At 42.3% G+C, this 27,841-nt stretch overlaps 1 protein-coding gene across 1 annotated transcript in view; it reads left to right on the plus strand.

The window, feature by feature from the left end:
* Nucleotides 1-797: 797 nt before the first annotated feature.
* Nucleotides 798-27,841, plus strand: part of chd6 (chromodomain helicase DNA binding protein 6) — a 119,214-nt gene continuing 92,170 nt past the window's right edge. Inside the window, exons 1-2 of the mRNA XM_078283917.1 lie at nucleotides 798-897; nucleotides 18,027-18,076. Of these exons, the coding sequence (XP_078140043.1) occupies nucleotides 18,047-18,076 (30 nt within the window). The 5' untranslated portion in view covers nucleotides 798-897; nucleotides 18,027-18,046. The remainder of the gene's footprint in view (nucleotides 898-18,026; nucleotides 18,077-27,841) is intronic.

Consider the following 27,841-nt stretch of genomic DNA (forward strand, 5'->3'; position numbering starts at 1 on the left):
TTTTCCCCGGTCCGAGAAGGAGGATTTCCCTGGCAGTCTGCGGTAAGCACACACACGGCAAAGAAACTAGAATAAACGACAGGCGGTGTTTGTGAGGCTCACATCAATGCGACTCACCGGGAGGGGGGAAAAAGTGCACACAATACACAATGGTGGTGCTCGGGGCTGCCGCGATGTGGTGCTGCTTTAGCTCTCAGACAAACCCAGGAGAGACGACTCGCTTTGCTTGACAGCTGCAGGGCCAATGGAAATATGCATGGAGCCAGCTGCGCTAGGCTGCAGCCAATGGAAAAATCTGAAATGCTGAAACGCTACTGGGTCCAAAATGTATAAGGTTAGGCTGGCTGCAGCAGCCACACCGCCGCTGCCGCCGCTGCTAAACTTCCACCAAATAATAGCTGTTTGTGTTTTGGCTGCTGCAGTGGCCATTTTAGGTAAGTAGCGCCTTTTAACTTTTGGATGCACCGCGGCTCTGTGGAGGTGTGAGGCCGGGGGGATGTGTGTGTCTGTCCGGGCTGTGGTGGCAAAACAGTGCGGGACTCCGGCATCCAGACTGAATGAACTCCCCGGAGCTGGTAGCTTTATGTGGATTAAATAGAAATTGCACGGAGTTTCCCCTCCTCCTCTCCTCTCCTCTCCTCTCCTCCTCCTCCTCCTCCTCCCTCACCCGTCTCCCTCCCTCCCTCCTCCTCCCTCCCTCCTCCTCCCTCCCTCCTCCTCCTCCTCCTCCCCTCTCCTCTCCTCCCCTCCCCTCCCTCCCTCCCTGCTAATTTTTTATGCATTTTTCTAAACTGTCATGGCGTTTTTGTGTCCTTGGAAATAAAAAGCGCCAGTGTTTTTCGGGCTAACTGGAGGGATGTCTCGCCGGTGAGAGTGTGTGTCCGGTGTCCGGAGCAGGTGAGCCGTCCGCCGGGGAGGTTTTGGTGGAGATGTCCCTGAGAAGGAGTTTTAGAGGCTGTCCACACGTGTAAGGAGAGGGTTGTTATATATATTTATAACACCGATGCAGTGACATTACAGGGCTAGCAGAGCAGGCTAGCTCGGTAGCTAGGGGTGCTAACATGAAATAGGACACGCTGTCTCCTTTTTTGTGTCGGCGTGTGTTGTGTGGCTGTGTGTGTGTTTTGTGTTTTTCATCCCAAGTCGCCGTTTTGCTGGTCTGAAAACACTGGGAAGTTCATTTTTTCGCTCCCCCAACTTGTGGCAATCCTATGGCTTGCTATAACGTTACACAAGCTAGCTGTGTGTTAGCTGTTTTAGCTTCTGCGTCTGCTAGCATTCATTATAGAAAACCTTAAAGAGGTCCAAGCTAGCTTGTTAGCCTGCTAGCTTAGTGAAACATTAATATAGAAATCCCCTGTGTGTGTCTGTGTGTGTGTGTGTGTGTGGGGGTTGATAGTCATTCATGTAAGCACATTGAATCATGAGGTGATGCCACTAGAGTCTCTCTCTCTCTCTCTCTCTCTCTCTCTCTCTCTCTCTCTCTCTCTCTCTCTCTCTCTCTCTCTCTGCACACCTTCACCTGGCCAGGTGTAGCACCACTGGGTCCCAGACAAAGGGTGCACCAACAGGTAACCAAATCACAGTGTTTTGGCTTTGTGGATGTTTGCACCCATTGTGCTTAATGAGTAAACAAAGTACAATAAGTTTAAGACACTAAAGTTTAATAGATTTTTTCTGTTGTATTCAGCCTTTTGAGTGAAGGGAAACTTTGCTGCCGTCATGGTCAGTAGCTGTTTTGTTCATATTGATCAGGGTGGCGTGGGGTCGGGAAGTTGTTATCCTCAGATTTTCATAGAAACTAACGCAAAGATTTGTCCAAAACATCAGCAGTAGGGGGGATGGATGTATTTCTTAATTGGTTCTGGCAAGGAGAATGTAGTAGTGGTGGTTTAAAGGGTTGTGATGTGAGCTAGTGAGTGAAACGTTGCTGGTTCAAGTCCCCAGACTACTTGGGGAAAATCTGTGGTTTAAAAAAAATATTTTTATTGCCACTCTGTTTCATCACCCCCACTTCACGCGGTTTCTTCATGAGATGATGTAGCCTACTGTTTTGAGCTTGGTAAAATTGTTTTTCACTCAAGTGCCACATCATTTGACTTGATATGGCTACACACACACACACACACACACACACATACATACATACATAAGCTACTCCCACACACTGACACACATGCAGTACATTGTGTCTACTCTATCTGTACCATATATATGCCACCAGCAGGGTCAGAGTGCAGGGCCAGCCTGTGTGTCTGGAGCAGGTGGGGCTTCACTCTCTTGTTCAAGGACACTTTAACGGCAAATTCAGTTTAGTTTATTAGACATTTTTTTAAAAACGTATTACAAAACATACGCACATCTCATTATCAAGGATAACTTAAAGTGAGACTTCTTTCCATTGTCGTGCTTAGTGTGAAACACAGAGACAGGTGTAGCCGTTGTATAAGTCACACTTTACTGCTTGCTGAACTACTGCTGCACTTTGACTCCATCACCAAAGGAAGTTTTTTTTGAGGGGAAAAAAAAGCGAACAAGTTTTGCTTTCTTCAGCTGTCAGAAGTTAGAAGGAATGATCTGGAAACCTGTTGTTTGTGGAGACAGTAGTGTGTATTTAATTTACAAAATACGAAATTTGTTCTACTTTGTGACAGTCTTTCCAAAAACGACTGCAGTACTAATCTGGTGTTGATGCAGGATAAATGAGTGATAGCAGACTTCTTCAGCGGCTGCCTCTGTAGAGAAAACATAAATAACGAGCCATAGCAGAAGTGGATATACTGAGTAGTTCTGGGAGCGAACCTGCAGCCTCGTGGTTACAGCACACCTTACCCTGCCTCCTTTTGTGATGTTTACTGTCGGTGTTGATCTCACCAACTCTTTAGCTGTCTGAAGCTGTCTGAAGCTCACTGATTTACTAAAAGTGTCTGGGACTGTCTTAACCCTTTAAAGGACAACATTTAAGACCTGTCCGCCTGTGTCAAACTTTGTCTTTTGAGTCTTTTATATCCTCAAACTCAGCAGAACCTTAAGTAACAAGATATGTCACTCACTAAGCAGTACTACACTTGATAATAGTCAATTAGACCATAAAGCAAAAAAAAAAAAAAAACACAAAAGGGAAATTTTCTTGCTTTCTTCATTTTTATAGAAAAATCAGTGCAACCAGTTAACGGAAAAAAATCTTGATTGTAAAAAGTTAGACATAAGTCTTTCAAAATGAATGAATGAATGAACTAAGGAACGGTCTTTACACATGGAAGTATGCCTTTACACTGGGCTTTGCATTTTCCACTATGAAAACCAAGATGGAAAACGCGATTCCGACACAACTACGCGTGATCACAAGTGGCCAGAGAAGTCAAGTGGTCTGAGAGGTCGAAGGTCAATCACGTCATAATGTGATGGTGCCATCAAAACACGTCGTAACAAAGATGGCCGATAACATTCGATCTGCACACGCACGCATAGGACAAAGCAATGCGCAAGGCAACAGTTCCCAACACCTTCCCAATGTTTTGCCACATTGCGCAGTCTTTTACAGACCGAAGTAAACAAACCACATACACAAAGTGGGGCTTGCGGGAAAGCTCTAGTCCTCTAGTTTCGAAGGAAAAAAAAAACGCATCTCTCCAGCTCGAAGTACTGATGAGCAGGAGTTGTTTTCACCGCGATGCCTCTAGCTGTAACGCCTGCGATACCCTCGACTCCAGTGCTGGCTCACTGATGTAGTCGGCAACTCTGAGTCAGCGATGACGGCTGATTGGAGAGACCGTCCTGTAAGCGGAGGGTCACAGGTTCAATCCCTGCAACAACCAGTGTGTGCCCATCAACTGCTAATGTTGATGGTATAGAATGTTAAAGCTACACAAGGCTACTTCGCACGTTGGCGGCGCCAAATAGCTGCGAGAGGTGACTGTGTGAAAAATTTGAACTTCAATACCCAGAAATCCCATAAGGTGACGTCAGTAAACTGCACACAGCTCATGTTTACCAAGCCGTCCGGTCTGTGATGCTTTAGAGGAAACCAAAGAGACGAGAGAGGAAAAGATCTAGCCTAACGTTGGTGAGTCCAGCTCTCTCTGGACGGAGCTCACTGCTGTTTAGGAGACAGATTGGATTTCACTGTGAAGTTTGGATTAGTCACTTCCTGTGGGCGGAGACAAGAATTTCATTTGAGCAAATGGAGTGAATCTCAGTTCAGCATCCGTTTAGGGGGATCATGGGAAATTCTTCTCTGTTGCTGCCCTACTTGTGATTTAGGCTGATTAAGACGGGTGGATTGGAAGAAGAAGATGCCTAATGCAGCTTTAAGTTTACTGTGACAGATAAATGTAAATGAAGGGTTTTAAACCAAAATGAGGCATCCATTAGAATCAAGTGACACCTTCTCTGACAGCATTATTGCTAATTTCAAATCAAAACCTATTTTTGGAAAAGAATATTTAATTCAAGATATTTGCCTACCAGGTAGTGATTAGTGTTGAGGATGGAATCCTGCTAACCTGGATTATCCTAAAAATGCATATGTAGTGTTTTGGAATGACATTTTTTGAATGCAGTATGTGGAGGTTGGCTCTTGATTGAACTGAGCAATTGTTTGTCGTGTCTCATTCACACGTGTTTCATTTGGCTTTGTCTCCCCGTCCCCCAATGTCAGGACTGCACAGAATCAGAAGAGTCAGTTAAATTACTAGGTACATTACATGTACTTGGAATTAAAATACCCTGTATGTATGTGTGTGTATATAATTCTATTTTTTGTAACTTTTGTGATAATGACTGCTTCTCTTGTGCGCATTGTATTGTTTTTTTTAAGGAAACGATAAAAAGCAAAATTGAAAAAATATATATATACAAAAAAAAGAATTGGCCTTGGTGAGTTAGTGTGAAAAGCAAATACAGCAAGAAAAAAAACAGACCATATTCTACACATAAACGGCACCAGTTGCTACTGTTGGCATTGAAATTATTAACCAAACAGTTAGCCAGAAAACTCAAAGGGAATAATAACCTTTATTTGTATAATTGCTGGCCTCGTTGTAAGGGATGTCTAACTCTCTAGGCTTACAAGCCTTTTGCAATACACACATTCTCAGTGGGCCTGTGGTGTTGAAATTTGACAATCTTTCTCCAGAAAAGTAATAACTTAGGCAATGGTTGCAGTTTGGTGATCAATGAGTGGATAAAGTTGTTTTTCATTGCAAAAACACAATATGTCAGTGCCACAAGGAGAGTAGATCAACTGGATCCTAGGTATTTTTTTTTTTTTGGGGGAGGGGAGAAACTGTCATCAGGAGACGCTACAGTAGTCGACATCTGGAGGCGACAATCCATACACAGTGGCATGGTTTATCTACTTTGTGTAAGAAAGCTACTCCAGATCAGTGGAGTCTCACTGTGCTGCAGCCCAGTCCAGCCTCCCAGTGACAACACGGTCCACTCCTTTTGTTTTCCCCTCCAGAGAGCATCCTACGACTGAAGCGCACAAGGAGAGAGAAAGAGCCGCGTTCCATTTTAAAGATGCGCTCCCGTCTCTGTGCATGCTAACTCGCACACATTCAGTAGAGTAGGGCTGAATTTGGCTCTGATTTAGCACACACTCGTCTTCCTCTCGTCCCTCAAGTGAGCGCTCTCTCGACGATTCTCAGACGTAGCAACAAGTAGGCTTTTCTGCTCTTCTGTGCAAGGGCAAGTGGTCGAGGGAAGGGAGTAAGGCCATTCAAAACACAACGGGCCTCTCCACTGGGACGGCCCACTAGATTGTGTCTGTGGCTAGTAAGTAAAGTCTACTGTAGCAGCCACTTCATCAGGTTATACCAACCATCTCCTGGAGGCTCTTACTTATTCTAAAAATCAGTTTTCTGGTGATGGAGAAACTGTAAAAAACAGGATGTTTACAATGTGTTAAAAACGTGTAAAAGTAACAAAATATGTGTTATCATCCTGAACTAGACACATTGATGTGTTGAAACATGACACAATTTTAAGAGTGTGGCTGGTGAGTTTTTACTATTCATCAGCCACTGTGGAAATAAGTTTCCATTTCAGGAGATGTGGCGTTCCTTGTGCACACACACTCTTGATGGTGTGTGTGTGTGTGTGTGTGTGTGTGTGTGTGTGTGTGTGTGTGTGTGTGTGTGTGTGTGTGTGTGTGTGTGTGTGTGTGTGTGTGTGTGTGTCCTGCCACAGACGGCCAGAGAATGAGTGAGCAGCAGACGGTTGTGTTTCATTTCTGAAAACAGCGGGCTCTGGCATCAATATTCATGGGTGACAGGTGTGTAGGGATAAAACAACTTGGCACAAAACTTGAAAAAGGCTTCCGCACACTGTCTTCCTCACTTAGAATTAAAGTGCTCTGTTTTTTTCAAGGGGAACGGGAAGTCCACACCTCCCTTACCTCCCTTACCTCCCTCCTTCCTTTTCCCTGCTCTTCTCTATCATCCACCACCATTGAACAGGAATATTTTATTGTATCTGCTGTCAGGGCGCTATGGCTCTGTCACTTGTACTCCTTACTATTGGTTAGGGTTATGTAGGGTTTGTAATGTTGGAAATGAAGGAATTTTTAACGCCTATTAAGTTGACCTAGATAAACACGCTGGCTAAATGGCTGAAATGTAAATGTATTCCATCTTTCAGACAGCAGGAAGAACGTTCTGGCGGGACTTGATCCCACGCCAGCAGGAGGTATATGTGGTTCCAGATGTGTGTGTGTGTGTGTGTGTGTGTGTGTGTGGGTAGGGAGGAGGGGGGGGGGTCTCTACCATGACACCATCTCTGCACTTTCAAAGGTCATTTTTATGGCATTTGCACTTTACTAAATAGCAGGCCTGTAACATGGAGTGACAGGAAAGATGAGTGTCAGAGGTGATGACATGCAACAAAGTTGGGCTGCACAGTTAATAGTGTATAATCGTATACCAGATTTTAATCTTCTACAATTGATAATTACGAAGAGAGGTTGCTGTCACTGAAAATAGCAAAGATCCTAATGAATGATGCAAAAAGTGCAATAAGATAACATCTGCATACCTATCCAGATTAATGAGTGTGATTAAATACTTGTGGTCACACTATCTTGCAAAAATAATGGGGATTATCATTTTGGGACATTGTGAGTACGGCGCGTACGCTCCAGCTTGCCGAGCCACCTGTACGCCCCGTTCCATTTATAAAAACAGTGGGACTCTTTCACACCTGAAGATTACTGGTGCCAGGTGTGCAGCAGAAAACGACTTGCTAGACAAACTTAATAAAAAGCTGTTGCTCAAACTGTCTCCACTTGCAACTAAGCACTTTATTTTCTGAATATTACTACTGAATTACTGAGTATTTACTGTTACAAATTTCTGCTAGATTATTGTAGAAATAATAGCTTTATTTAGTATTTTCCTAAAAAAAAAAGTGCTCTATCTCAATCAAGGGTTAGATAAAAGACATGGAAACAAGCAAAGACGTAACCGTAGGGGTCGAGGTGGGATACCCATGTAGACAGAAATAGGTCGTAAGAAGTGATTAAATAGATGACACTAATTGTACCAGCTTGAACTCAGTGTGGGCATCCCAAAGAGTAGGCTCCCTGACGACAAAGGCCTTGTCTCCTTTAGATATTTTGGACGGGTGACAGGAAAGATGGGCGAGGCAGAGAGCAAGGGGATGGCATGCAACATAAGTTGTGAGCCAAATTCAAACCCACCAAGTCACAATAGGACTGGGTATCTCAATTTGGACGGGAACTCTTCAGCAAATCCTGCAGCTATCCTCAATGGTACAGTGAGACAGGTGGCGGGAGTGCCTGCCTGCATCTGCTGCGTTGAAGCCTACCACAGATGACATGGATATTGGATGGGTGACAGGAATGATGGGTGAGAGAGAAAGAGGGTGACATGCAACATACTGTAGGTTGTGAGCCAAAGTTAAGTCATATTGGGTACTCCGGGTGCGGAGCCATCAATGATGCCCCAAAGTAATTCATCGATCAGACATGTTTCAGTCTTCATTTGAACCTGGGATTTCTTTGATAACCTCTTATCCACCCATCTCTGTTCAGACATCAAGTGAGGTTTCTACGGTTTATCTTTTTGTCTCCATCTTTGTTGCTAACTGCTCATTGCTGTGGCGTTTCTGTGCTGCACTTTCTGTGCACACCCGGAGATCACCTGTCAATCAACCAGTGCGTCTTTTTGATTGCTGATTGATTGAGTTTCTGTAGGTGGCGCTCTTTTCTGTTTGTCTGTTCAGCCACGGTGGCTATCGCTGCTCATGCTAACTACCCAGTTCTTCTTCTGTTCATTCCAAATAAGCCGCTGTTGCTGCAGCAGGAAACTTACAACGCGTCACTTCCTGTACGTCAGGAAAAACCTACCTGTTGCCCCGTGTTTGTGATGTAAATATAAAGCTTTCATGAACTGGCTATAGGTTGATTTACTGTTGTGTTATATCAGTCAGGGGTAGAGTTGTAAAACAGACATTTTTCGATATGAAAATCTAGCCAATTATGATTTTGAATAGTGAAAGGGACAGCTACATTAAATCCTGTGCATTGGTGAATTTGATATTTATCGCACAAGGATTTTAAATGTTGAATGCACTGATCAATAAAGTGCTTCAGCTGCAAGTAAAGAAAACGGTGAGCAAATGCATTTCCAAGTGGTTGTGTTCCATTTCCACAATGTGGTGTTTGCAGCAATATTCTTTGACAGGTGTGTAGGAGAAAATGGATTGGCACAATAAGCACAGACACAGACTGTCTTCTTCACTTGCAATTAAAGTACTTTATTGACAGTATATACAGTGTTTGGTATAAAGATTAGGTGTCACATTTTTAAAGATGGTGAGTATCTCAATATGGACTGAAACTCTTCTACAGATCCCGCAGTTATCCTTAATGGTACAGAGAGACAGGTGGCTGGAGTGCCTGCCTGTATCTGCTGCGTTGTAGCCTACCACAGATGCTGTTTTATCATGCATGTGCTAAGCAGTGAAAGGGCGATTCTGCTGAATGACATATACCGAGTGTACAAAATATGAGGAGCAGCTGCTGTTTCCATGAAGTAAATTGACCCGGTGAGCCGCTATTGATATCACCTGTTAAATCCACTGCGGCCATCAAGGGGAGATGTGGATGAAGGGGATGAGATGGGTAAAAGAATGTTTTTTCTTAAATCTAGAAATGGTTGAGACGGGGTCTTTCTCAATATGCGTTCTTGTGTCCTCCATGATGCATTTGATGCAATATGCAATGGCTGATGTAGGATGCCAGAGCAAAAAAATGCAGAGGACGGAGGACAGAAGAAGATGCTGGGCGTTTACTTGCCAACCGAAGATGCATTGGATGAAGACTTGGTTGACGAGAACGAATGGGGAAACCTCAAGATTAATTGCGAGAACGACGCATCATGTCCAAATAGAGCTGTAGTCTGTAGTACAGAGCTGGTTGAAACAGCTGAGAAAATGAACAGCTGTGTGTCTTGATTGATGGTGCGACGTCAAGTAACACAGCCCATCTCACACTGAAAAAAAAAATTATAATTCTGTTCTTGAGATGTTAATTCTCTCCAAGACGATTTGGGAAGATCGTTCTCAATAAAGACACACAAGTATCGACATTCTTAGATTTGAAAAGAGAGCTGAGAGCTAGGTACTCGGTTTCAGTCCTTGAGCTTAATCAGGAAGGAACAAAAACCTGCAGGACACCGGACCTCGAGGACCGCAATTAAGTACATAGGTGTTAGGGACTGTACAAAAAAAAGGAATTCATTAGATCAGCGTTTCTCAAGCAACACCTTCCCAACATCTAACGCAGTGTTTCTCAACCCAGTCCTCAAGGCCCACCCAAGTGTTCGCTCCAGACGTGTTCTTGCACACCTGATCCAAATAAGGGCTACATTTTTTCTTGTCACCTTAATTGGATCAGGTGTGTGCGAGAGTACAACTGGAGATAAAACTTGCAGGACAGGTGGGCCTTGAGGACTGGGTTGAGAAACACTGCGTTAGGCTAGATGTTGGGACGGTGTTGCTTAGGCCTATATCTTGCACACTCGGTGTATTCCTGGTAGGCATTAGCCAACATTCACTCACTGTCTTCCATAGAAAGAAATGAGAGGAATTTGTCCCACCCTGTAGTCTGTGATTTCACAAGATTTACAACGTCGGCTAGAGAGTGAACTGTACGGAAGAGGATTAGGGCCACATGTGAAAAATGTATTTGAGTTCTGGGATTAAAGTCAGAATTCTTTAATTCTTTCATCCCTTTAATTCTGACTTTATTCTCAAAATTCGGAGAATAAAGAACTCGAATACGTTTTTCACATGTGACCCTAATCCTCTTCCGTAGAACTGCAAATCATGCAAAAGGTGACTGGTTTTATTTATTTATGTTCAGAGTACCATGCTGCGCCTATACTCTGCCTTCTGTTGTTGTAACGCAGTCTCTAGCACCTTTTTGGTTTTCCATTGGAATACTGAAAAATGTGTTGTGTCCCTGCTTGTGCTGGAGAGGAATGGGTAGAGGAAACCCTGCCAGCACGTAATGAAACCGGGCCAGTACCAGAGATGTTTGGGTACCTTACCAAACCTAACTGTGCCAAAAGCATGATGGATAACCATGCCCTACTGCACCAGGCGTATGAGACAGAATCCAAAATGGTTTTCTGGACATAAAGGTACATTGTTTTTTTGTTTTGTTTAGTACTGACTGCGCCACTACAATGTAATGCTCATTTGGATGTAAAAACTCAGACATGCAGACATATGGTATCGGTCCACAAAGTCAGTCTCCTATTCATTGTCAATGGAACAACTTCCTGCCTGTACATCTGTAAGACATCACAGATTGGAGTCTTGGTTATCTGGTTTCCATCACTGGGAGAACACATAGGCTAAGTTCACACTGCCTTCATGCTCTATTCTGAATTGCTGCACATATCTGATTTTTTGTTTTTTGGATTACTGTTCCAATCTATTCTAGGATGTAACCCATATCCCATGCCAATATGAGCTGACAGCGATGTAGAAAAGACGCTTGGTAAATATTACAAAAAGAGATATCCGGTTTTGTACCTACGCCTCTCCCTCCCGCTTGTCGTCTCAGGTGAATGACATAAGAACATGACAGTGTGCTTAAGTTCATGACAATGCTGACAGATTCCATTGAGTGTTCAATACAAGTTGCTTTGTAGGTCGCATGCCTTGGCATCTGATTTTGTACCACATATCCATGTGGTCCAGATTGAAAAAATGCGACTCCATGCAGCTTTTTGCTGTTGACACTGATTAGAAAACATCAGATCTGTGTCACATGTGAGGGGAAAAAATAGGAATTGGGACACTTTCAGCTGCAGTGTGAATGTAGCCTGTTTGTACTGTCTTACCTACATTATAAGACCGTTATATGGCCGTATGTTGTGGCTCATGGTACTGCTGTTATGCTGCTGGTTAGGGTGGCAGTAACAGTTGATGTGATGATAATATATTCTACCGCCCTATGGCTTCAGACCCATCTCAGATTGATAGCACACAGGAAGCCTAACACATTGCTCTAATGACCAGTTTTACTTCCTGTCGCTTTCATTGATTTTATAAAATCTGCATCTGAATTTTTGGTCCATTTGTATCATTCTAATTCTAAAACGCCCTATGTTGATGTATTGAAGAGTAATTACTTTAAAAGGGTCTTGTGAATGCTGTAATTTTGAAATTGGTATATTTATGTAGAGGCACATGACCCTGGTCGACAGTCTATTTTCACACCTTTTACCTATTTACTGTTGATAAGCAAAGCTGATGAAGCCTGGCAGCAAAACATGTTGTTTGCTCCAGTGTATTGTGCAGATAATTGACGATATATCAATATGAAAGAGTCTGAAGCCTTTCGGTGTGTGGTAGAATACTTTCACCATGAATTATGAATTTTGGAAATTTGGTGGTATTCGCCTTTTAGGTAGAGGACAAAATGTTTCCAACACGGCATTGAGATAAGCACTTAATGATTTCGATTTTTCAGTGGTTGCGTAGCCTCGTGGAACCAGTCGCTCTCAGACTTTCCGACCTGTTCTAGAAAGCCACGCTGTAAATCCAGAGACTCTGTTACCTAATTAGGCTAGCTCAGTCCCTATTCTTCAGTGGTGTCAATATTACAGAAATAGTAAAGCATTTTTTAAATTTGTGCAGGAAGAGAGAGTCTGGTATTAATTCTATGGCATTTGTTTCACAGGCAAGTTAGCTTGAATTCGGAGACAGGCAGCACTAGGCCTGGCTTTAAAATCACAATGCAAGTGAAATATGCATCTAGAGTGAGTTGAGGTAGCACACCAGTCACGTTGACGCACAAGTGTAAATAAACCCAATAAGGATTAGAAACTGATTTCCTAACCGCCCTAGGGAGGTGTTATAGGAAAATGTTTACTCTCTTTCATTTACACACGTGAGTTTAAATGTGGTTAGTGCCTTTTTATAGGTTCTAGGAGGTTTTTGCCTGGTGTAAATGTGCCGTCTCAGGTCAGCGTTGGTCTACACAAACACCAAATTCACCGGTAAGAAGTTGTTAACCAAAAATGAATATAAATAGGCTGATTTCTAATATTCGTATGAAAATCTGCGACTTGTAATCACAGCCACTGTGTCCTGCCTGGCTCTTTGAAGTGTGCAGGTGGTATCGGCCAGTGGAGACAGGTGTGTGACAGTGTAGCGGTTTAAATTACTAGTCGAAATTACTAGCCTAAAAATGGAAATGTGCCAAACCAGACATAGCCGACAGCTGTACCTCAGACGCTTGTTGCCAGCCGGATCGTAGCTTACCTGCTTTGGTGTTACACGTGGGTGAAGATTGTGTCGACACTCTTCAGCAGTAGAGTTGTCACGGCGGTGCCATTTTGACACCGGTGTGGTTTCCCACCTCAACACCGGCCACTCCGGTTATACCGCCTGTCGCCACTAGAGGGTCTAAGCGCTATCAAAGTCAGCCGCTACATGAAAGTGAAACTTAAAATTCCTCTCCAAACTGTATTAACGGCATTTGTAAACGGTAACACTTTTTAATCAGAGATTTATAACACTGCTCAACACTCAGAGTTAATGTGAGTGCATGTCAGATTCTGGCATATTGCCCTTCTTTAGGCTCCCATTGGAGACTCACTGACTGTGTTTACATGGACTTGAGTATCCCAGTTATGAACGGGTTTTTGAAGTATCCCGTTTTTGTGTTTGCACATGTAAACATCATATCCTGATTTCAGAAACGTGGATAAGCCCTTATCCCGGTTTTGAGAAACCCGATTATGCTAGCTGGAGTACTCGGGATACTGTTGCATGTATACATCTTATCCTGGTTTCTGACCGCTGCCGACTACCTGCGCAGGCGCGGCTTCAGCCAAGTGACAGAAAAACACAAACAACGGCGGCAACGAGAGCGTCTCACTTCTGGAGCGATGAGGAAACGGAGTTTTGTCTTTCGGTGATGAAAGAATTAAATATACTTGGCAGTTTAGATGGGAGAAAGCATCGAAATGCTGACCTATTCAAGTCTGTAGTATACAGACTACAGGACGCCGGTTTCCCAACACGTACAGTGGAGCAAGTCAGGTCACGGTGGAAAATACTAAATATCCGCTTATAGCCCGCTATAATCCAAAGTGGTCTCATTTTCAATAGCCACAGTCAAATTCATTTAAGGTTAACAGTTACAGAGGAATATCAGATTAACAATTTCAAAATTGTCGCAGTGCAGTAATCAGTAACCGGGATACTAGTATTTATCATGTATACGGGGATATGAATAACCAGATTTCTCTGTGTTCCATGTAAACGCCATATCCCGAATATGATCAAAACCGGGATAAGCCTCATAACCGGGATACTCAAGTCCATGTAAACACAGTCACTCACTAGACTCATTACTGCCACTCGGTAAGGACAAATAATTAATCCTATTCATCCTAATCTGTCATATTAGTGATCAGATATTAGCGATCAGTATGTTGTTATGTCCATTTATTATTTAGTAGCCTAACTTGAACATGGAAGCTCTGAATATGTGCTTTTATTTTATCTTGGTGTGGACTCCAAGACCGTATGCCACCGGTAACACCGCCCACCGCGACAACCCTATTCAGCAGTGTAGAGTTTTACTTTTTCACTGATACCAAATATGCCGAAACTCACCGTGCATGAAGATGAGGTGACTTGTGGGTCAACACTTCAACCAGGCAGCCATCTTCAGTGCATAAATTACTATTTATTATTCTTCCACTACACATTGAACTGTTCTCACGTAACATAAAATGATAGCAGTGTAGTAGGTTATTATTCATTACAGACGCCTGCTGTAGGTGCAAGATGATTGGCTGATTGCAGTGGAGACGGTGTTGCTGCGGGATGATGGGTTGATGTTTTCTGTGATGAACAGAAAGCAGCATGTACCGCTCTTTGAGTCTTCCTGGAATTGCAAAGGGCAGATCAAACGGACCGAAACGGACTAAAGGCTGACTCGGTAAAGATTTTTCCTGCTATATAGAGAGGTTTATAGATCTAGACAGATGGATGTTGAATAGATGGATGAATAGCTTGACAGACACATAAACACACATAGACATATAGATGGATGGACAGATAGATGCACAGTCTCTCTCTCAATCAGTTCTTGGGTGGTGGGGGGGGGGGGTTGCTGGGGTTCATGCTACATTCATGTCACATGGGAAAGACTGTAGATACAAGCTTCCCATTTTAAAATGCCACTCACCTCCACTTTCATTTGATAAATACTTCTTGGAAATTTGGATTTGGCAATGGACTCTGATTTCTTATATTTCCTAAATTGTGAACGTCACCAACTCGGAAATACCTGTACTCAAGTGTAGGTAATGGCTTGTTTAATTTCAGATATTATGAATGATTTTCATCATTTCATCACTGTTTTGCGGTCACGATTCTTAAAACCCCATGGCAGGCACAACTGCTTGAGTTTTTGTTTGTGGTTGACATTGCAATGTTTGGTTTACTGTAAAACATGAACTCAACTGCATCATCACAGAGGCGATGTGAGTTAAATGTAAAAAATGCTGATCGTGAGCAAACGAGTCTATAGAACATTTTGAGGATTTTGATGGCTTCAAACGAGTTTGAACATGTGAACACTTCAAGTCGCTGCTTGTAACCATCAAGCTGTTCTGACAGTTATTCCCATATGACGTGGATGCAGAATTATACTGGCAGAAAACTTTGGAAGCCCTGCAGTGCTGGTCATGGTGAGTGGCCATGACTATTGAAAACCCCTTTGATGCACTGCATTCTTGGCTTTAGGCTGATATTTTTTTAACCTGTAGCCTAAGGCTTGGCAGCTCTCAGTTCTGTCTGGAACATGGAACAATGCGTCCTTTCCATTGAATATAACGGGAAGAAGCAGCCATTTTTGGGAGCATCAGGTGAACAGAGCTCATTCAGAATTGGACAAGCAAGGAAAGGGCACTTTTGACATTCATTCAAAAACTATGAAAATGGTGATAAAGGTTTGTGGTTTTATGCAGCCTAGTCCTACAGATCCACCACAGGCACAGGGTTTTTCTCTTGTAGTTCTCGTATAGGGGTTTTGAATGAGTTGCAGTGATGTTCTTACACTGGCATGGAGTTTCTGAATTAGTTCCAGTGGCTTTGGGCCCATGTCTGCCCCCCCAAACCCGGCATGAAACCAACCCCACTGGCGATATTGCCACCTAAATCTCTCTAAAAGCTACTCAAAAGCAGTGTGGAGCTATGAGAGAATGCTCTGTTCAGGGTATTCTTCAATTCTGTTTCAACTTCTCTGCACTCTAGAAAAGTTCTGTGTCATCGCAGCATGAAACCAACCCCAACGGCAATGTTTCTTAAACCTCTGTGAAAGCTAAAGCGGTAGCTCCCCTTCACACATTTATCCTGTGTCCAGCATTAGTATTTCAAACAGTTCTTTCTCATACAATAGAACAAATTGGTAGGCTATATCTTAACATATAATTCTTGTATCTCTCAACCAACCAGTTATCAGACTTCTTTGTAACTTCTGACAGCTAAAAAGCTCAAAAAATTCCCCTTGGGCGCAGATCAAAAGTGCAGCGGTAGTTCAGCAGGCATGCAGTAAAAAAGTGGGATTCCTACAGTGGTTACATCTGTAAAAATCTACTCTTTAGAAGATGAGATGGGACAAGAACGTGTTTCTGTACAGAATCCTGCTGTGTGTATGGGGACAAATTTTCCGATGACCACATGTGTTTTAGATTTGAAAAGGAGTTTAGGAGCACAGTCAATGCAAATAATTGAAAATGCTCCATCCCAGTTTTGAATCTCAAGTTGGACTTTGCCAGTTTTTTATTTATTTATTTATTTTTTTTACATAGCATGAATTTATTTTTGGAAGTACGTGCTAGTAGAAAAGGTACCGCAGCACTGTAGACAATAGTGTTGTGCTCCCCCCCCCTGGTTTTAGAGTCCCATCCTGAATTGAAGGTGTCTATTCCAGGCTGGCAATACCGCTATCTGTACAGCAGCAGTGGTCAGTGAATGGTTTGATGAGCATGAAGCTGATTTTACCCACTTGGCCATGGTAGTCTCAGTCATCAGATCTCAATCGAGTCAAAGACTTTTTGTTGAGTCGGCATTAATTGGTGTTCACTGCCCTCTCGACGCAAATTAGTGAGGATTGCCAAGTACAACAACCGAGAGTTCACACAATGATCTTTCTGCACTCAACTCAAAATTTGTAAACTATGTGAAAACAATTAGTCCATTTGCAAAGAGAAAGGGCAAAAAAATATGAATCTTTCAGCGTTAAAGCCGTCGTCAGTGTCTCCAGATTCTGGACTGGTGCCTGAGTTTTCCACCACCATCAATAAAACTAATTTTTCTCCTTGTGGAAGAATGGAAGATGCATCCCTCCTGTAGTTTCAGACACTTAAAGAATCTATGCTAAGTTGTACTGAAGGTGGTCTGGTGGTTTGTAATGGCCCAATGCAATATTAAGACAATATTTCACTTTGGTAGGCCATTTTTTTTGGCCACATACTGTACCTCCTGTGGGGTTTTATGGATCGTTTACGACCAAAACCCTCCACTCTGGGAAGCTGTACTCAGTTTTTATTTGGAAAATCCAGTTTAAGCTACAATATGCTTTTTTGACATTAAAATAACAATAAATAAATACGATGTACATTATCAGCCTGTGTCTGTCTGTGACCCTGTGTGTACATGGCTAAATCAACCCAATTTTTTTCTGAAATTGGCTTTTTAACACCGCTTTTTAACGGCGTGGCAAGTGGCGCGCTGGGTTGTGTCTATCAAGGTGAGGCTAGTGGCCACAGTGTGGGGAAATCATAGTAACAACAGTGTAGGAAAGCAGTAAGAAAAAGAACAGCAAGACCCATTCAAAAGGGTGAAGGGGAGGAGGAAGGGACTGACAACATACTAACTGCCTCAAGGCGAAAATTTGCATATTGTAGCTTTAAAAGTACAATTCTAACACATCTACAAACAAGGGAAAGTAGATCCAGGTAGTATCATTTTGTTTTGTCCTAATTCTCAAGGAGTAATTTTGCCTGTTTACATTTGATGATGTTGAGAGCTGGGAAAAATGGCCTGAATGCCGATGGTGCTCTTTTCAATGTTATTGTGTTAGTAGGGATAGTTTTTAAAACTTTTCAACTGTCACATTAGTGGCCTTTTGCCTGTAAGGTTGTTGGTTTGAGTCCCTTGATGACCGGGAAACTCTGAGCTGGGAAGGGAACGTGAATGAGAAACGTTCTCGTCTCCCTTAACTACAGTCGAAGCTCGCTTGAGCAAGGCACTTAATCTCCAACTGCTGCAGTGACCAAGAGTAGAAAACTGGAGTTGTACTGAGATGCTCACAGGTTCGAATGTGTCAGAATGGCTTTAATCCAGTATGTTTGACTAGTTTGAAGCACCGCCATTCAGATTTACAAAAGTTACTCACAGCTGTATTGTTGTTTGTTTTGTGTGTATTTCTCATAGTCATATGAATTATGTCTTTTTTTTCTTAACAGATGCAGTGAAGGGATAGAAGATGAAAATACACAAGAAGGACAAGCAGCAGGTTTGTATTCACATGCGCACACACACACTCACACACACACACACACACACACACACACACACACACACACACACACACACACTTAAAGTAGGTCATGTATAAAAACCTCCATACACACTGCAACCTTGATACTCAATAATATATGCTTTTTAAGCCCCAAACTCTAATGTTTTTTGACATATTTTGTGGACATATTCACAAGCTTTTTGAAACTCTCTTGATCCATCATAACCCCATATCTGAGCAAAGTGTATTCTATGTAACTGTTTAATACAAAAGAATGGAAACTCTTGCACGAACCCTAACTCTAACCCCAAAATTGTTGTGGCTTCACAATACACTTAAAAATATTCCCTTGCTATTCGTTTAGTGAAAAAAAGTCTCCATTCTTGAGCTGCCACGGGGGGATTCTAGAACTGTGCTATTCCAGGCGTTCTAGAGCTTGTTTGTATTCTAGAACTATTTTCAGGTATTCTTAGAACCTTCCTGCTGCAGCCACTCTAGAACCTTCCTCCTCCAGGTATCTGGGAACTGTTCTGTTCTAGAATTATTCTGTTCCAGGTGTTCCATGTATCTTAGCAGTTCCCTGTATTCTAGAACTGTTCTGTCGCCTTTGTCAGAGTGACTTTAGAGACTGGTGGTCCATTGGAGAATTGTCTTTGTGCAAATAATGTCTAAATATATAACAGCTGTGCTAGTAAAAGGGAGATACCTGAAAAAGGTTGTTGTGTTGTGAGTGCAGGTCCATTTAATAACATACGTGCAAGTAACTGTGAATGGTGGTGAGGTAGATTTGTTTCCAAGTGTCTTTAGCCCTGGTCTCTACTCCAAAGCACTCTGAGTTGTTGTCACTTGAGTCGCGTCACCTCAGTTAACCTCAACAAATAGTTGGTTTTTGTCTTTGTTAGCCAACTAACTAGCCAGCAAGCTTTTTAGCAAAGCAATTAATGTTAATGGTTAACATGCCTACACTAGCCTCTACTAACCTTAGCTAGTAGCTATGTAAAGTCAGCTATTGTACAAATTAGATGTGCTTACAAAAACAAAAAGACAGTGATGGTTAGCTGATCAAATGCTATGGTTAGCTAGCTAATAAGCTGACATTATCTAAACAAAAAATTGATCGGATGTATCAGTGGCAAAAAGATCAGTTCCCAGTTAAAAACAGCACAGAAATGATCCATGTCTATTTGAATTGTGTTGAGATAGACTGGTTGTAAGTTCAGAAATGCAATCAGCTGTTCTCAGCCGCTGTTGCCCATGAGCTGTGGACCTCCAATATGGCCGACATTACGTCACATGATAGCCCTCTATTACATTTCCAGGTATTCTAGCGCCTTCTTGCTCAAGGAACTGTAGAACGGCTGTGTTCAAAGTATTTTAGTATTGTGAGTTGCGCTCGGATGACTTCATGCTGTTTGGTGTAATTTTTATGAGTCAAACAGAGTAGAGTGATGAGTCAAGAGTTTCTGTAAGAGTGAGGTGACACAGCAGTCACTCATCGCTGAGCACGAGGCCTCCATACTGGAGCAGCTACAGGGTGGTAGTGTTGTCACGATCGCAAAATTTATCATTCATCATCATCCTTCGGTGCCCAGCTCAGGTATCATGGATTTTTTTGATTATTGGACAAAATTATATAAAACAAGAAAAACAATATATGTACAGAAACAATAAAATAACCTAGAATAACAAGTAGTAGTACTTACAAAATCAGTAATTATACAAGCAAACTTTATTTTAGATGTTCTTTTTCTCATCAGCTATCCATTGATGGTTCTTTAGTAGAAGAGAACAAAAACTACTAAGTATTTCCTGGAGGACATATTTTTCTGATGCACAACTTCTCCCTTAGCAGCCAAACACATTGGCACAAATGGAGCACATGATTACTTTCATTCATCTGGAGCATGACTGGTGAAATGTAGGACAAACTTAGTACGTGTGAAAATAAACTAGGTTTTACAAGGATTTATGGGCTGAAACGCTACAAAATTACTACAACCACAAGATTACTGGTTATGGTAAAAGTCTATTATAGCAACATGTTTTCAGTACCATATGCAACCCCACAAAGTAGGTTACCTGTTAAGCTTTCTAACTCTAGCCACAGCTTTCTAATCGTCAACTGAAGGGTTCAAACCTTCGTATCGACAAACATCCGTCCTGCTGAAGTTTCCTTGAGCAAGACACTGAATCCCTCTCAGCTCCAGGCGGCTGTTCTGTAGCTGACCCGGCGCTCCTCGCTGCATAAAAGTACCACATTTATTATTTTACAGTGAAGCTTTCCGCTTTCTGAATGTTTATATTTCCACAGTGATAAAACACAGTAGGGGAATGATAAAACAGTGATAAAAACAGAAAAATACTCTTGTGCAGGTAAAATAAAAAAAAACCCAAGCAGCTTATGAAAACATATCACTTCAGAACAAACAATACAAAACAAACAAAAAATCTTGACAACTCACATTTTTCAACCCAACTCCTCATGATCGAAAAAAGGATTTTGCTGACTGTTGTGTAAGCACTTCTACCAGAGTTCACTCTGCTTTTAGGCCCCCACTCTACTAGCTATGGGTGCATCAGTACCACTTTTTCATGACTGAAAGAGATTCTGAGATACAGATACTGAGTACCAATCAGATCCATTATTGTTCCTAAACTTTTACTTGCTGAGACCAATATAAACTCATTGGATCCAATTAATTTAGAAATAATCAGCTTTTTCTCAGTTACCCTCTGATTAAAATGCAGCAATTGTCTTCGACAGCATTACAACACATAAAACAGTGTGCTTATTTGTCAGTGGTAATTGACTTATGTTGAATAATTTGTAGCAGCTTGAAAAGAGTGAATGACTTAATCAATAAAAAGGTGGGTAAAGTGAGTTTGTGAGCTTGCCCTTCACTATATCACTGGTTGTATCCAGCATTTACTCATTAACATTATCGTTATTGTCCCGCCAGGGGAAATTCTGGTTGCCACCACGGTTAAAACCAATTACAATACACAGAACCACATCAAAACATGATATAGTACGTAAGAGACAAAAACAGCAAAGCACGTCAGAGGTAGAATCAGTAAAAGCAGAGCCATGAAAAAAGGGCAGAGCAGATGACGTGTGCAAGGTCTGTTCACACTGGCTGAGTCCTTCATTTTCTCAGGCTTTATCTCTATGTTAGAGGTGTGCAGTACGGTTTGCAGAGATTATCAGCTTGTTTGCAACGGTGAGGTGATGAGATTTGTCGCTGATGCAGCACCGGCGTATCTATTATCTCATCTTCATTTCAACGGGCCTTACAAGTGATCAGCCTTCCACATCTTGAAACAACACAGCGATAAACATCATCGCCGCGGAGTGATACGCACAGGAATCGAGGTCCGTCGTGGAATGTTTACAGAAGGCCGCCCCGCCATGTTGGAAGAGTGACAACAAAGGAGAGATTGTAACGTCGTCAACACCTCCTCCTGACATTAACAAGGTTTCTGTGTGGTGACATTTGGCTGTAAAAGAGGGCAAAATGATCACTTACTAAGCTTAGTGAGCCAACAGGTTTAGTCAGGGAGCAACAGGAGAGGCAGCGGCAGTGTCTCATTTTTGTTGTTGGCCTTCCAACATGGTGGCATGTCCCTTGTAACCATTGGTAACCACTTTCTGAACATGAAATGCCTCTGTAGCTCTAGATGTTACTCGTTTCTTTCGTCACGTTTAAAGATGTTGCAGTCAGGTGGCATGCGTGGCTTGTTGATGAAGTTGTGCTCGACTTTTGCTTTTGTCAGTGTATATAATTCACTTTGTGCTGTGATTGACATGGTTGACACAGATGTATTGTGTCAGCTGTGTAGAGCTGCATAATAAATGAATTGTCAACATTTAGCTGAATATTGCCACTGAATTGAATTACATGTGAGCACAGATTTCTGACCTAATTTCTTGTTCAAAACTTAATGTAGGATAAAGTGCTTGTGTGGGGAGGCAGATGAGATTTGCTCAGTGAATAAAATTAAAGATGCAACTTCATTTCTTTTGGCCAAGAAGTATGCACAGTGCATTAAAACCTTTTTTAGGAAGCCATCTGAAAAACCTTTACATCTAAGACAAAAATTACAGACTCTTGCCAAATTGGAACTTGCAGTAATCCGTGTTTTAATTTTGATGGTTTTTAAATTAATCTTGCGGCCCTACTGGTGTGTATGCATGGTGGCAGTGTTCCTACTTTGGTTTCCCCCCGCATTTGCTGAATTAATATAAAGGCAACTGTACTTTACACTGAGCCATGTTATTTTTTTTCCCTCCCTACATATTTTTTTCACACCACAATCCATGAATCAGCAAGTACTACGTGAGAGCGAGGTGTCTGCACTTCAAGGTAAAGCAGAGAAGAGACTGAATTCTTCTCTCTGTCTGAGGCCTAGATTCAGTCACTTTGATCATCTTTCTGTAGTCACCCAAACAGCTGAAACGTCCGTCTGCAGCGCTTTCTCCCCCTCCCTCCCTCTCTCTCTCTCTCTCCCTCCATCTTTTTATAGGGAATAACAAGAATGTAGCTCTCCTCTGAGCTGGAATTCCTTCTCAAGCCTTTTGGTGGATTCTCCCTTCTGTCCTACACAAATATTCTATTCTAGTCAAGTCTCGTCTCATCTAGTATTGCATTTTTTTCCCTCGTCTCTTAGAAAAGATATAGATGGATGGATAGCTGGTTAGCTAGAAGGGTTTTTTGCGATGGGGTTGAATAGATTTTCCACAGAAACAACTATAGTATCAATACTATTTTCATCACGCTCAGTTCCCTCAGGTCTATATCAAGCTCACTGAACAATGGATTAGTACTTTCTGTCCAAGTTGCAAAGCTGGAACTCATCATAAGAGTCACCTAGAGCTACTTGCGTCTCGAGGCGAAGCATATGTAGCTCTATAGTGGAGCAGTTGATGAGATTTTGGTCAGAATCGATCAGCGTGATAGAAAATTATAGGAAAATAGGGCCCAGGTTGAAAACGGCTGGAATTATCCTTAAACTGTAACCCTAACCTCACCGGAGACCGCGTGCCAAACTGACAATTTCCATTATCGTTGATTGTAGAAGGTGTAGTGATGTTTGTGCTCATGGCCTGGCCAGAAACTGACGTCCCTGTAGAAGTGATTAACATATAAGAATGCACAGCTTCAATATATTCACCAGTCTCAGGTACCCAGACCCTTCTCGTCACATCAAAGTCTGACAATTGGGAATAAAACCAAGGGGGAAAAATCCACAGAGTTTGGATTTTGTCCATCAGTCACAATCCAGGTCTGCACTTAAAAGTAAAGACTTGATGGGGGCTGTCAGGTGTATGATTGCTCGCATTTGATTGCCTTTGCATCCACATGGGGCAGAAAAGATGATTGGTTGAGGTACATGGACCAAATTTTGGGTTTATCAAAGGGATAGAGTAAAAAAAACAATTGGAGAAGATCGTCCATCAGTGCTAATTAGAAATTACTGTTCCCCTTAAAACATCTGTTGAATCAGACTAGTACTTCCCTCTCCCCCCTGTGCCTATGGGTAGAACGTTTTTTTTTGAGGTTCCTTGATATTAAGTAGAACTTTTTCTGTACATTTTTCAGCCTGCTACTGGCTCAACACTCAATACTTGTATCAACACCACTGATTCAAGAAGGAGGCAGTATTTCAGCAACCAAGCCTAACATTTGTTGGTATATCATTGGTATCAACCTGTAGTAGTAGTTTCCTGTAGTTTCTTAAAACAACCTGCATGGTTCGATTGTGAGGTACCCATAGCCTTGTGGTTTTGAATCTAGGAAACTGCAGTCACCAAACACTCCCCTCAATGAAATGTCCATAGAGCTCTACGCTAGCACGGCTAATGCTATTCAACCAGAAGTGGCTAATGAGCTAGACTTTGTAGTTGCTGTGACTCAAGAACAGTCTTGTCTTTACCTTAGTCTCCACTCCAAAACACTCTGCAGTAGCGTGAGAAGAGTCGGCTCAGTTAACCTAAACAAAGACGTGATTCTGACTTTCTTAGCTAGCTAACTAGCCAGCAAGCTAATTTAGCAAAACAATTAATGTTAATGTAAACCTGCAACTTCTAGCCACTGCTAACACTAGCTTCTCTTAGATATATTTGCTTGTGTGTAAATCGGATGTGTTTACGACAACGCGGTGATGGTTAGCTGACCAGAGGCACTACGATTTACGAGCTAACAAGCTGACATTATCTAAACACAAAATTGATCAGATATATCAGTGATGAAATGATCAGTTCCCAGGCAAAAGACTGCCAAGTTGTCTGTTTAGAAATGCACTCAGCTGTTCTTAGCCATTGTTTCTGTAGACCTCCAATATGGCCGCCAGGGGCTGCACTACATCACCTGAAAGCCCTCTGCCCTGCTCGTTGTTTGGAGCGTAAAAAGGCAGGGGCAACAATCCACTGTCGTATTAGATGCCGATGTTAATTATCAACACAAAGGATTAAGCCTCGCTGTTAGCCTAGCTTTAGTGTTAACCTAGCTCTAGTGTTAGCCCCATTCTCTAATGCTGCTTGTTGTTGTAGCTGAGAGAGGAAACAGTAGCATTGATGAGACTGCAGTGCTTGTGGTGTATGTTTGTGACAAAGAGAGGGAGAGGGAGAGACACTGTGTGTGTGTGTGTGTGTGTGTGTGTGTATGTATCTCTGCGTGTTGCTTGTTTGTGAGGCAGTATTATTGATTCATAGGCAATGTGATTGCAGGCAGCCTCCCTCAGCTGTGTTCGGTCGGCTTTACTGGGCTGGCAAAGCCTGCTACACTGCAGCACGTCACTGGAGGCTGTGTGTGTGTGTGTTTGTGTGTATTTGAGAGACCGTGTGTGTGAGTGTGTTGGAGAGAGAGACTGTGTGTGTGTGTGTGTGTGTGTGTATGTGTGTGCCATTTGAGAGACTGTGTTTGTGTGTTGGAGAGAGAGACTGTGTGTGTGTGTGTGTTGGAGAGAGAGACTGTGCGTGTGGATGTGTGTGCCATTTGAGAGACTGTGTGTGTGTGTGTTGGAGAGAGAGACTGTGTGTTTGTGTGTGTATTTGAAAGACTGTGTTTGTGTGTAGGGAGAGAGTGTGTGTTTGCTTGTAGGAAAGAGAGACTGTGTGTGTGTATTTGAGAGACTGTGTTTGTGTGTGTGTGTGTGTGTGTGTTTGTATGCATGTATGTAGCCAGCCATGTAAGCAGATTGAGCCATGAAGCTTGTGAATTGTGAATGTTGGTGCCTTAGTGAAACAGTGTGTGTGTGTGTGTGTGTGTGTGTGTGTTTGAGAGGGATGGAGGGACGTGTCTGTGTAGTCAGTCATGTAAGCACATTGAACCATGACGTGACGCCACTATGTTGTGTGTGTGTGTGTGTGTGGGCTGCAGTTGCTCCGTTGTTGTGGAGATAGATGGCAGCGGCTTGGGTCATTACTGAGCCTGAGTTAGCTTAGCGGCTAATTTTAGCTTCTAGGTTACCTGTAGCTGTGTCTGCCGAGTCGTTTTTCTGTACGAGAAAGCAAAGGAAGGGAACATGGAGCGAGGTGAGACTGGCGGTTGTTCCTTAGTTGATTTCTCTTTTATTAAAAAGCCATCTTGCATTATTGTGTAGTGTGTCAAACAGAGTGACAGGGGCGACGATGTGAAAACGAAGGTTATGAGCATGATTCAAACCAGAGGTGAGGATATGTTCTGCGCCTAAGCCCCGCAGGATGTGCTGTGTGTTTGTTTCCTTTTTAAAGGGCAGGGGTCAGTCCACTCCAATCCAGTTTTTTTTTTTTTTTTTTTTTGTGAAAGCAGTAGTGAAGACAGAGAGAGTAAAGTGGACAGAGAGAGATGCAGCAGCAAAGAGTGGGCTGGGATTTGAACCCATGTGAGTCGTGAACGTGCCGCCTAGATAGCAGACTCAGCAGCCAGTTTGACAGCTCAAGAAAGTGAGAATTATTTAGTTTTTTGAGATTTTTCCATTTCCTTTTGCTTAATTTTAAGAAAGTGTAGGTTTAAGAAAGCATATTCTCATGAAGAATAGCTCTATGTCAGAATTGTGAATCACATAAAACTTGTCTAGAAGTCAAACATCTCTCTGTGGACGGGTAAGATCTGGCACATTAACACTAGCTGTAGAAACAGTAATGTCCAGTGCTACACCAGAAGAAAACAAAGTCTGTCTGCTGTGTGATTTGGGAGAAAAGTGCTTTTTGTAGCAAGATGACTTCAATTCCTGCTAATTTCATTTATTTAGATGATTATGTTCCAGAAAAGATGATTTTTTTTTTAATGTAGAATGCTTCACAATCTGTGACACCTAGGAAAAATGGCGACGTGCTTTGTTTTGTATATTACTGGAGCTGTGCACGATAATGGCTAAAATGACAATCCTGATTAATAACAAAATCATTATATTGCAATTTTGGTGTCTTATATCAAAATCGTGACTATTTTCAACAACAGTAGACCTTCTAAATGAAATGAAACGTTTCAGTATTGGTAAGCCTGTGACGGTCAGTCGTGGAAACTAAAAGAGCGTTACACGATTATGTGGTTAATTGTGCAGCCCTATATGATACGTGAGTTTATTTAGGGGCATAAGATGTTGCCTAGCATTATGCATGGATATTGTAAGTCCGTGTGAGCAGGGCCTGACACTAACATATATGATTTGGTTAATTCATTTGATGTCAAAGAGTGACAGAAAAGATGGGAGAGAGGATGGAGTCTGACTGAAATGCTGTGACCCAGATTGGAAACGGCAACATTGAACATGTACTGGAAGCCTCTAGCATGTTGATCTTCAGAGCATGTGGCGTGTCTGTGTGATTAGAGAGTGTATACAGAGAGAGAGAGAGGGAGAGAGAGAGAGGGAGAGAGGGAGAGGGAGAGGACTTGCGGTAAACGGTCATAAGATAAGATGAATGTTATTGATCTCTGGGGAAATTGGGTCATTACTGCAGCAACGAAATAGAATGTAGATAAAAACACAATGACTGAAACATTGAATATTAGCTGTAGAGCATGCTCTTCCTAGTGGATAGAAAGAATTCCCACTGTCTGTTGGTTATTGACAGATTCAAACCAATGGAGTAACAAGTACACCAAGCACACCTTAGTCCTGTCATCTGCAGTAGGAATTTGTTTTTAGGTGTATTGAGCTAGCAGAGAGATGTAAATAAATCTGTTTGCTCTGTGATATTGTCTTTGCATCTGCTTGTTTTTTCGTGTCAGGTGAAGTTTGTGGCATCATGCAAATGTGGCCTACTTGGCGACTGGTGATTCTGTTGTGTTTCTCACTCTGGTGTGAGTGGCCTAGTTACGCCCATGTCCTTGATCATTTCACACTTTTGTGCCTTGCTGTAGAGTTTTGAATAATTTCACTTTATTATCAATGTAGCTAAATTGAAAACACGTGCTTATTTGAAACTAAAGCCCAGATGAAAAAGCATCTGCTGTTTTAAGGAGATGTAAAAAAAACAATGTCCCGAAAAAATTATGTTCCCCTAAAAAATTAATAACCCCGGTTAGCCCGGCTTAACCCTCAGGCTGAATAAGCCCAAACTAGCCTTTGTTTGGCCTTGCATTTTGCAATTTTGCATTTTGGCTTTGTAGTGGAACCCATGCTGATAAGTAAGCCTCGACTGGCCCTGTAGTGGAAACTGGGCTAAAATATTATCCCTTGCTGGCCCTGTTTGGACCTCTAGTGGAAACCAGAATAAGTAATAAACCCTCTGCAGCCCTGTTTGGCCCTGCAGGGAAAACCATGCTTAGTAAGACC

Source organism: Centroberyx gerrardi, chromosome 5 (genome assembly GCF_048128805.1).
Source record: "Centroberyx gerrardi isolate f3 chromosome 5, fCenGer3.hap1.cur.20231027, whole genome shotgun sequence".
Lineage (NCBI taxonomy): Eukaryota > Metazoa > Chordata > Actinopteri > Beryciformes > Berycidae > Centroberyx > Centroberyx gerrardi.